Source organism: Carica papaya, chromosome 2, assembly GCF_054855325.1.
Source record: "Carica papaya isolate Zhongbai chromosome 2, ASM5485532v1, whole genome shotgun sequence".
Taxonomy (NCBI): Eukaryota; Viridiplantae; Streptophyta; class Magnoliopsida; order Brassicales; family Caricaceae; genus Carica; species Carica papaya.
Window position 1 is genome coordinate 5,062,607 of NC_142310.1, and position 12,154 is coordinate 5,074,760.

General features: G+C 33.0%; 2 protein-coding genes across 4 annotated transcripts; one reads left to right on the plus strand and one right to left on the minus strand.

Annotated features, from left to right (window-relative positions):
* Nucleotides 1–198: 198 nt before the first annotated feature.
* LOC110819214 (ultraviolet-B receptor UVR8-like) lies at nt 199–6,306 on the minus strand. Of its 3 annotated transcripts, none has more exons than XM_022048335.2 (11): nt 5,897–6,305; nt 5,373–5,446; nt 5,182–5,266; nt 4,700–4,831; nt 4,382–4,618; nt 4,036–4,275; nt 2,963–3,006; nt 1,520–1,702; nt 1,215–1,305; nt 741–784; nt 199–582 (listed from the first exon to the last, which is right to left on the minus strand). In XM_022048335.2, exons 1-11 carry the CDS (start codon nt 6,105–6,107, stop codon nt 460–462), a joined length of 1,464 nt encoding a protein of 487 aa, XP_021904027.2. In that variant the 5' UTR covers nt 6,108–6,305; the 3' UTR covers nt 199–459. The 3 variants fall into 3 exon arrangements, with proteins under 3 accessions (XP_021904027.2, XP_021904026.2, XP_021904028.1); XM_022048334.2 differs by having other exon boundaries at nt 4,036–4,281; XM_022048336.2 differs by lacking the exon at nt 199–582 and having other exon boundaries at nt 742–784; nt 1,215–1,294; nt 4,036–4,281; nt 5,897–6,306.
* Nucleotides 6,307–11,065: 4,759 nt separating this feature from the next.
* LOC148268690 (uncharacterized) lies at nt 11,066–11,858 on the plus strand. Its single transcript, XM_088212897.1, has one exon. It carries the CDS (start codon nt 11,173–11,175, stop codon nt 11,569–11,571), a length of 399 nt encoding a protein of 132 aa, XP_088069023.1. The 5' UTR covers nt 11,066–11,172; the 3' UTR covers nt 11,572–11,858.
* The last annotated feature ends 296 nt before the right edge of the window (nt 11,859–12,154 follow it).

Sequence of the window (12,154 nt, forward strand, 5' to 3'; positions counted from 1 at the left end):
CCTTTTCAAATTAAGCAACCGGTCCGTTCACACATTATCCCCCGAATACCTCTACTATTCTTAAACAAATGTATACATATGAATATATATATATATATATATATACAAGCACACATACGTATGCATAGGTGATTCTAATCATATATGCATAGTTAATCCACTCCTATCATGGCCAACTAACTACTTGAAGGTATCAGATTACAATACTCAATCACCCAGTTCCAATTATACATCTAACACAAAATATACACAAAGCATTTCTACATATTGGAAGATAATCATAATGGTGTTAGTGGATGGGCTTATTACAGTAACTTCAGCGGTGAAAGAATGGGGAGCATGCACACATGTAAGCATACTGGCTATTGTATGTACATATACATATGACTTATACTGCTGAAGATAAAATGCACCTGCTAAGCTATCAAAATTGTGCCAAGGCATGGAGAAGTACGGCACTCAAGTGGGCGATTCAGCCAGAAGCAATGTATGCCACCAGCCACATGCAACGGTTTTAGGGATTAAACCCTCGATGGTAACTTGAGATGGAATGTTGCGATCAATAACATCTCCCAAACCAAGCTGTTTCATGGATCCTTAAATTATAAGTTGAGTTATGCCAGATATGCTGAGGCCTTAAAACATCTCAGTATCATATTGCTATTTCAACCTCAAGCTACCAATCAACTAACATAAATCATCGAAATGAGATCATTTTAAACATGGATTTGAGAAAGTACCTGACCGTATTTGTTCCATCCCCAGCAAAACACTTTCCCATCATCTGCAAGCAACAAAAGCAGAAAGTGAGTTGCTTGACTAAATCTGCTCTGGATCTATGATATGAACAAGAGTATAGATAAACAATATCCTAAGCATCATGTTCATACAAAACCTGGTGAGAGGTTTCTTCCATCATTGGAAAGTAAGAGTTCATCTTCCACCGATTTAAAAGCCTATTAATCATGTACTTGAAACCCCTACCCCAATAATCACCAACTGATATTTTTCAAATTCTTATTGTGCATATTCCATTGCTAAAATGATCCATTTATAACAGAGCCACGTAGTGTTCTCTCCACTTTTGACACTCCAAAACATCTAACATATTCGTCTGAGGCATTGAACAAAGAGAATTTCTAGAAACTGCCTTTAACCTTACAACTGAGTGAATGCAAATGTTTTGGACATTCATATATGCATCAAGTACATACCAGTGACAACCGCACTGTGACGTGCCCCACAAGAGACAATTTTTACGTGCGAACTCTCCAAACTTGGGGACTCCAAAAGCCTGGGAAGAGTCTGATTTAGAGATCCAAAAGTACTTAAGTTAATTGCAGAAAGTTATGAACATTGAGAGTATGTTAATGGCACAGCATTAGACTAAATACTGATGATCCCAAATTCAGTCTTTGGATTAGCACATATCTTCTCACAAGTAAAACACTACTTGCAATAATAATCATGTTACCTATTATATTTCAGAAAACAGGGGGCAAAGTAAATTAGACTTCACCTCTGCTTGATCACTGCCAACTCCCAACTGCCCAAACTGATTTCCTCCAAAAGCATACACATCACCATCAGCAGAAAGGCAAACAGTGTGCCATAGTCCTGCAGCAACTCCCTGTATCCTGATGCCCAGTAATGAAGATGCACAAGTCGGACTTAATTCGTCATCTGTACTCCCTTGCCCACACTTGGCAGATCAATAAGAAAACCAATTTAGTCCTTTATGATGATTATTAAAACAAGCAGCAGCCAAGATAATTGCAGCAATAATTGAAAAAGGACCAGAGTTGATTATCCTTTCTTAGATGAACTTCATCTTGAACATCTACTGTGCTTTTTTCTCCATCATTTCTACTTTACCTACATGTCGATGCTGAAGAACAGTTAATAGTTGAAACTCAACGAGTCTCAGGGATTCGATATAATGATTGAAATGTTGAAGATCGAGCTAAAGCTATATCCTATGTTTCAGAGAAGCGAGATTACATAAATTTGAAACCATAATAATTGGATTTCAGTAATCAAGAATTCAAATGGACATAAACTTGTGAAGATAAAAGCTTCCCTGGATCACATAAATTGAATAAGAAACTTATTATGCCTTATTCTTCATGTCACTTGTACTAAAAGCTGAAACAAATTCAATAGACTTGGAGCACAAGGAGAGAACTGCTCAGCCTCGTTCTGTGCATGAAAATTTAAGGATGCAATTTGTGGAGTGTCATTCAGCAGCCTCGTAAAAGGTTCTTTATTTCACCAAATAAAAAATTATGCATGAATAATTCCTCGGGAACTCAGGGAAAAGTGATAAAGAATAGATGAATCCAGCGACTTGAGGTGATAGTTCTCCAACATCCCATTCCTTACAAACAGGTAATGGACACAATAAAGGAGGTAAAATGAGAGAACCTGACTCCCGGAAATTTCCCAAGCTGAAAGAGCTTTTATGAGTGCCATGATTAAAAAGCTGAAAAGTTGAATCTTTTATTGTCTAGGCTACAATGAATATTTTTGTGGTTAAAAGTTGTAATCTGCCATTCTAGGAATAATAACAGATAAACTAATGTGTTAACCCAAGATTGCAGAAAAGAACCATTTCTAATTTAAACAATTAATCATAAAATATATAGAATTGATTCCAAATTTGTTGTTTCATATATGCAGTCTTTTTTAGTTTTACATTGATTCTCTTTCAAGTGGAATCTATCATGATTACTAAAGAGTGGAGATGCTTAATACATACCATTTAGTGATGCTAAAAATAACTCCCAAACTCAGATCAAAAATTGGATATGGATCCACCAACACGGGCTAATGCGCAGAATGGAATTAACTAAGTTTATGAATTTTTGAAAGGAAAAATAGTAAGCCTGCTTGGTTCTTCCAAGAAAACAAATGACTGAGAGAATATGCTCTGCATGGAGCTTAGTGCTCTGTGGTAACTCACCTGTCCATAGAGTCCCCAACCAAATGTAAGCAGCACTCCCGCATCTGTTCATGCAAGAAATTTGTCACAGAAATGTTCACGTCAATAAATGCAGAGGGTGGTCATATATGAGAGAGAAAAATAAACAAGAAAAGGATGTAAATAACTTGGCTATACTACATGACATATCATACATACTCGTCATCCAATATTTTAATTCACAAGTTTCAGAGACATAATATACCTTTCAGTTCTCCCTCATAGACTAGTCATAGCTCAGTGACCAAAACAGACTTCACCCGATTGACCAAAAAGGGTAAATCCTTCTAGCACCAGCACTCTTTGGTGCCCACAAAACCAATAAGATATAAAATATGATGTCTTTGCCCCTTCAAAGGCTGAATCGGATTGCTGGCAGTTTGACTGCTTAATTTCTCTGTAACCGAGGGGAGGGTTGGGGGAGAAAGTAATGACCTTTGTTGATGTGTAACTAATGTTACTTAAATGATGTAGGATATTCTCTTGGTCATTTTCGACTAATTTGTTTATCATAATAAACCAGACAGAACTCAACTAATACATACAAGAGTGTGCAGTTCTCCATACGAATGTGAGCATTAGCACCATAAATCAGATACATGGGAAACAGACAAGCAGGCTCAAAAGATAGGTATTTTCCGTGTGCTGAGCACAGTTTCAAATGGCTTTTCTATGTTTTAGCCGTCAACTTAGGAATTACTTATATTTATGCCTTTCCCATTTTTAGTTATACAAAAATGACACTTGTGTTCTAAGACTTCTGTTCCTCTTCCTTAATTTGCAGGCCTTCACAATTTTTAGCATAAAATAGAATCTTATCATTTTGCTTTTCATACTTTGGTTATGGGTTTACGGTCCTACAATCTCAAAGTCACTCATCAAGTGCTCAATTATTCTTGAGCAGTTCCATTCAAATCCAGCTTGCTATCTGGTAGAGAGTAGGGAGGGCATAAAAATGTTTCCTTGGACAATAATATGCAAGAACTTTAACAGTTTTTCTTTTATTCTAAGTGACTGAAAATTCCAAATAAAACATAGCGCCATAGATGGCATACCTGTGATTACAGCACTATGCCGCCCTCCACATGCAATTCCCTTTACATAACTTCCAGGGACTCTAAAAGTCTGTCCTTCTGAACTCATGCTTCCCCGGGAAAATGCCACAGATCTATCTTTAATGTAAGTGGAAGATTCAATACAAGGCACTGGATGAGGAGAGGACACCATTCGTATCCGAGAACCCAACCCAAGCTGCCCCTCACCCCCATATCCCCAACCCCACACCTGTCCTATATCTGAAACTTTAGAAAAATTAGAATACATAGATTTTCAGGTTTTACATACAAGGTTTCAGCTTTAACGCATGCATTAGCGGATATGTGGCATAACCACGCTACGTACCTGACAGTGCAAGAGTATGGCGCCCACCAGCAGCAACAGTAACAATCCTCACTCCTGGATTTAATGTTACAAGACAAGGCAAAGCTGACAGAGTTTCATCCCCAGATGATGAGCTCTCAGCCGCTTGTTTTACTGATGATACTCTTCTTCTTTTTGTGCTTTCTTCTCCACTCACTCTACTGTCTACACCAGACAAGGATGCACCACTGGATCTTGAACCTTGAGGGCGAGGACTCGCTGCAAAATAGCCATCGATTGTCACCTAATCTGAAGCAAGCTAATGCAATCTATATGTTTGACAGATTGAAGCAGCCAAACCTTGATCTGCCAAAAATGAACTCTGTCTTTCAAATATATCCTTTTCCAGGCTTCCTCCTACAGAAGGATCTCCAAATACTTTTCCAGAGGGAATACACTCTTTCCATCCCCATGTATAAACCTCTCCTCTGTCTGTATTTTCAATACGAGAGACACTTAACCTGTGAGTTTAAGCTAAGAAACAAGTGACATAGATGAACTAGATGCATGAAGATATTAGTGACGTTTCTTTTTTGGCCAATCATTATTCTAAAGGTGCTACTTCTTGAACAAGTCCCCAGAGAAATGAATTTTGAACACCCTTATACTTTGAAGAAAACAGTCCATCATCAGATTTTACTTGGTCAAGCTTTTGTACTTTTCCACCCCATTTCAAAGACCTAGACTCTAAGTTAAAATCCACATCCTTCAGTTCAAATACCAAAAGCTACTCAGAACACACGCAAATCCTATTTCTTCAGTTCAAAAGGAATGAGTAATACCAGTAACTGCAACACAATGCGCCCACCCTGCCGCAGCTTTTACTATAGAAGCTTCAGTAGGAAGAGGGAAAGGCTCTGGAGTTTCCTTTAACAAGTGATAGAGCAGGAAAGAAAAATGTAGGTCAGTTTTATGAAGAATTCACTCATATCTCCGGAAAGAATTACAGAAGTAGAACACAGTTGGACGCTACCCCATGCTTCCCAGACGTCACATAGCTTTGACCAAGATCATCTGTTGAACCCCATGTTATAAGCTTCCCCGAATCTGATTTACAAATACCAAAAATGAGTATACAGCATTATAAAGAATATCTTTGGAGAAGTAGAAAAAACAGAACAAATTCGAAATCTGAACATCTTAGCATGTTTTACGAATCAAATGTTTTCCTGTAACTTGAACGAATAAAACAGAGACACCATTAAAAAATTTGAGCTTAAATCAGTGAAGAGGTGATATCATCACTTGGAAACCGAAACAACACAAGAGCACGTTATGAAAAATATTATTTCGGTTAATTTCCCACATTTTCTTGACAACCAAACAGCTCGCAAGTGCGAACACAAAAAAGAAAAAAGAACTTGTTTACTTTACTCCCATTTCCCCAAATCCAATGCCGATGAAAACAAGGGGAATATTTTTCAAAAAATAGAATTAAGAGAGGGGAAAACAAAACACAAAAATCGAAACAGATGCTAAAAAGCAAAGAAACAACACCGGCAATGGCCATGGCGAATCCGCAACCACCACCACAAACGTCTCTCCACGAGGCTCCAATCGACGCCGGAAGGCCGACGATAACCGGCGATAAAAGCGGCGCTCTTTGCGGCAAAGCTCCCGGGAGGTACCCCCACATGAAGACCACTCTCCCCTTTGGTTCCACCTCCATCTTCACTCCCTCGTCTCCTTCTCCTCCTTCCCCATTCATCTCTGCCTCAGAGCACCAAAGAGACAAGAAGAAAAGGACAAGGAAAAGAAAGGAAAGGAAAAGGAAATTGTTCAGAGTATAGATTAGTCGTCCTCTCTGTTTGTATGTGTTGTGCGTTTTGAGCGTGCAAATGTGTTTGCGACTGCGAGCTTTGTGGGAGAGAGAGGAAGTGCCCTAATTTTCGGTGGAATAATAAATAAATAAATAAGTCGAAATTAATTAAATAAGAGGAGTTGGGGCGTATCATTTTCAGGGAAATGGAGGGTACCACGTAGGATGATGACGTGGCATGTTAGGACACGTGGCTCTCTGCCGGCCGCTAGAACGCTCAGCAAATTCTAGCCAGGAGTTCACGGGAAGTTTCTGGAAGGTCAGGCAGTCTTAAAGCTTTTGCCTTCCCATAGTGGCTGTCGCGTACGCATAATATTCCGCCACGTTTTCGCTTCTCTTTCGATGCCCAATCATTGTTCCTGCCACGTGTCAATTCTAGAGGCTAATATTAGCTCCCAAAGGTTGCCACGTCATCTGTGGGGGCTCTTTTGATGCATGAGTAGTTTTTTGACCAATGAATTAAATTTTTTTAATGAAAATAAAAATTGGAATTTAGATGGCGGCCAGATTACGAACCAAATGCGATGTAAATAAAATTTTTAAAGGGTGATTAAATAATTAGTGAAATTAGGGTGATTAATATGTTGTTAATGTATTAAATCCAATTTGACTGTTGACTTTTTTTTTTGGTTAAATATTTTATGATTGGAAAATCTCGTGATTAGCTCACCGACATTTTTATTTTCTTAATCAACATTTAAATTCAGACCACATATGTTTTATAATTTAATAAGAAAAAGGAATACTCAAATTTGTCAATAATACTCATTGATTTGTCACATTCCAAAAAGCAGTGAAGACTTAAAATATATATACATGCATACATATATATATAAATACAAACGTACAAACGGACACATAATTGTTAATTTTTGTTCAGAAAAAGTAAAATCTTTATATCTTTTTTTTTTGCACTATATAAATTGTATTGCAATTAAAAAGATATAAAGATATTTAAATCTATCAAATCATATTTTTAATTTAAAATTAATTTTATTTATCTCTTTTATATTTTTTTATTTTTTTTTTATCCTGAAATTTTTGAAGATGTATTTATTTTTTTATGTTTTCAAAAACCCATGTTATTTCTACATAATATTTGAGAAAAAAAAAATTTGTGAGCATTGGTGAAATAGTATGTAACTAGTTGAAATATTAGTATAAACAATATATTTTTAAGTTTGATGGAATCACAAATTTAATTTACAAGTATTTTAACGCTTCAAGTGGCTAAAATTCTTAATGGGTATGCTTTTTGTGGCTTTATTTTTCATGCTTTATCTCCAATTGGAATTGGTATAGATTATAAGTTCGAATTTGCATGTTAATATAAATATGCAAATCAAAGCAAAAATAATTTAAATATAAAAGGATAAATAACCAATTTAATAGTAAATTACAATAAGAAATATGATCGGAGAATCGAGTGGTTATAAATAATTTTATGAAAAAAATATATATTTATAAATTATATATTTAAATAAATATTTTGATAATATAATGCACAGATTTAGAGACTTATAAAATAAGTTTTAAAAAATAATTATTTTAAATTTATTCGTCATCCTATTGTAAATATTATTTTAAATTTTAATTGATCTTTATATTTTTATTTATTGAGATACATACAATAATTATTTTTCTTTTACATGTTTTTAATTTCAGTCTTAAATTATAGATAATATAACTTTAATTTCATGAAAGTGACATATGAAATCATAAATAATAACTCAAGATGTTTGTAGGTTTAAAGGATTGCAAAGCTAACTAATTTTATTGTTAAATCTACTTAATATATATATATATATATATATGTGATATGTTTTATTATGATAAAAAAAAATTCATTAAATTTCTATAAATAGTAATTCTATTATGGGATGTGAACTCTTTAAATTGTCAAAGGATAAACCTATCTCGGCACATGGATTGAATTATTCCGGAATACTCAATTATTCGTTTGGGTTCAGATTTCTTCTAATCCCAAACATGGTGGTGGGTTAGGGGAAGAGACAAATATAAAAATTGATGTGAGATGAGATGATGAGGCCCAAAGGTTATGGGTAGTTTTTAGTTTTACGGATCCGTACCCAATAATAGAATTTATACATATTATTAAAAATGTTAGTGTGGTATATATTTAACGGGAATTTCCTTATTTTTAAAGTGTTACGTTTACTAATTAAAAAAATAATAATTTAAAATTAAATAAATTTATATTACCCGTACCGTTTTAAAATGATATAAATTTTACAGGGTTATTTGAAAATTACTATATCGTAAGTTCATTATAAATTTTAGTTAAAATTAAAAATGTATTAAAAAAATAATGAAAAACAATTTCATTTAAAATTGGATAAACTTATATATTTATACCCTTTTAAATAAAATGGATCTTACATGATTATTTGAAAATTAATATCTTGATAAAACTAATAATTAAATAATTAAAAAAAATTATAATTTATAAAAAAAAAATCAGAGTGTAAAATTTAAAACAAGTTACATTAGACAAGTAACGAACCTTGGTGGATTTAAATTTAGGCTTTAATCAACACGAACATGGACGCGTCTGAAGAGACACGTGTCAGAATTATTTAAAGCGGGCCCATGGTGGGGTCTAGGGATCTGGATGGGCTAATTCCATTATAGATAAAATGATGATAGGGGCGATCGTGCGGTCAAGATCAAGGCCCAATGATTGAGTACTAAGGAGGGCCCATGATCATTTGGTAGATCGTTAGTGGGCTCAGTGTTTTAGATTAGCCGATCGTGAGGCTGATAATTGAGGCCCAATGATTAAAGTTGGGGCCCATAAACGAGTGGTTGATCTCGGGATTTAAAGGGACCATAAGAAAGTCAACATGTTGGGCCGCTAAGATTAGGTGGGCACAGTTGCAACACGTTGCTCGTGTGTAAACCTCTGCCATGATTTGGAACAAACAATGGGGGTAGGATTAGTACCATATATAAATAAATAAATAAGAAAAAGGATCTTTTTCTTCCACACGAAAACAAACCAATAATATTTAAATTCCAAAAAATTATTTATCAATTATCACTTAATTAAATAATTAATAATTCCATTTACCCATATGTTTGTGTTTTTATTATAAATATATAAATTTTTATTAAAGAAAACATAAAAATTAATATTGCATGAACCATGCACACGTGTGTGTGTATATATTTGGAAAAGTGCAAAGGCACGCTGGTGATTGGTGGTGGGTTTATAAGAACCACGAGGGATACGACAAACACAAACCTTACCATTTAAGCCGCAGATTAGAAATTAGGAAATCCAATAAAATCTACAATAATTGAATATTGATTATTAATTCCACTTATTAATTTATTTTAAATATTTTTCTGGGTATTAATTTAAATTTATAAATTATTTCGTCATAAAATTAGAATATTGATTTTGTATTATTTATATTAATTTTGATAAATAATTAATCATTTGATGGGGTCAGAAGTTGATAATATAAGTGAATAATGCAGAACGAATTATAGTTAATTGACTACCGCAAAACCATGTATTTATTTATTTGTTTTGGTCTGAAAATGTCATGTTCGGGTTGTTGGAAACATCAAATATCACCTCTTGATTTTTATGAATGAACACAAACAAACCCCAATGATATATACACAATATATATATATATATGTGTGTGTGTGTGTGCATGTAAACCAGCCAGGTTATTTATTATGGAGGGTCAAGAAGTTTACATGTCTTATGAATGAATTGATTTAGTGCATATTGCTGCAAAAATTTCACTTATGGAATATAGTTACTTATATATATATATATACACACTTATATATATAAATAAATAAATTGAGTTAGACTAGTTCGCCTAACAAAATAGATTATTTAAGTTGAATTCTTAATTATCGTAATAAGATTAGATTAATATCAACTAGACATTTTCTTTTAGCCACTCTTTACTTGATTATAGCATATATATATATAACTTCTAAGTTATTGAATTTTTTATTACTTAAGAAAAAACAAGAAGATGGTTGTATACATATGTATGTGTCCATTCGTATATACATATAGTTTACATTTTGGAAGTTAGCAATAGAGATAACTTCACATTGACACCAAGAAGGAATCTAAATTGAGGTTCTTCTTTTTATATAAGTAGGAAACAAAATTATTACTGTAAAACAAACAAAAGTGTATGATAATAGACATGATGCCAGCAATTTAGTTATTATATGTTCATATATATATATATATATATGTGTGTGTGTGTATATACACGTGGAGTGCTATAAGCCTTCATGAAATCAAAATAAATTAATTTTGGAAAACCGACTTGCGTTATAAATTTTTTATTTTAATTTCTTTAAAGTACAATAATAAAAATCAATATGATATCTATTTCTTCAACTACATACGTCATAAATTTTGTATATCATAACTTTATACACATATAATATATTGATAGATAAAATCTAATTTATTGTACAAAAATTATTTTAACATAATTAATATTTAATTTTCTTGAAAAATTATAATTTATTAATTAACATTATTCTAAATTAATTTTTCATATAGTTAACAATATGTGTGTGCATATATATATATTTATATATTATTAACTGCCTCAATTTAATGGACAAACACTAATATAGTGTTACATTTTTATAGTTACTGATTTGGTAGAAAATCAAAACAATTAATAGATTATGATTTTTATTAGACTATATTGATATAAATACAGTAGCTAGCAAATTAATGTGAGATCTATAGAGTAATTCCTTTTTTGGATTTTTTTAAAATACATCCATAGTACATAGACACATATATCAATACACACATCCATGTATATATGTGTGTGTGTGTGACTTTTGATTTATAGCTAATCATTTTAAGAGCTATTTAGTTCTTATTAGTTCTTTTCTAGGGCTTTGAAGGGTTTAAACCCTTAAAAACTAAAACATGGTGGTGATGCTCAGTGATGATGAAAAGAAAAAGGAATCCAGTGAGTACTTCTGCAACTTCTTCAAGATGCCTCTTCACTATCCAAGATACACCAAGCAGGAGTATGAAGCCATGGCGGAATGGCAACTCGACAGGCTTCTTTCGGAGTATGGATTGCCCGTTCATGGCGATTTAGCTTACAAGAAAGACTTCGCCATGGGAGCTTTTCTCTGGCCCAAACATGATGACGACGACGAAGATATCCGTGAACACGAGTTAATAATTACCAGCTCTTCTGGAAATTCCCGTAATCTGAAGAACTTTGAAGAAGACTCATCTTCTGTTTCACAGAACAAAAGTAGTGTAATTGGAGGACTAGCTTCTTTCCTATATCGAGCACTAGGGTACCATGCCTAACCTATAGGCACATATACCTACATATATATATATATATATGTATGTGTATATGTATGTATTTACTGTAATGTGTGTTTTTGGTGTGTTATATAAGGTTTTTAGCTATGTTAAGTATCATTAGCTGATATGCACACACACACACACATATATATATATATATGGTCTGAGCTTAGGTAACTATGTTTAATATGCATATTTCGTGTATATATTGACCTTAATGTATCTTTGCATAAGTATAGTAATTAAAGGAATTAAAGAAATCTATATTTTGTGTCAAATGATTAAAATTACGAGTAAAAGTATTTATGATACTCGAGGAGATATACATACATGGATGTATATGTATTGGCGTCGTGAGGAATCCATTGAGCTCTTTAAATAAATTAATTTTGTAAGGTTTTATTTGGTTTAATACATTTGTTAAGAAATATGTAACTTAAAATTTAATACAAAAATTAAACTATTCATTCTATTAAAATCTTCACTATATATTTTGTTTTCTATTTATTATTATTATTTTTTTTTTTGGCAAAAGTAAAATACGAACCAATTGTTATTGTATTTTCTTTTGTAATGGTAGTAA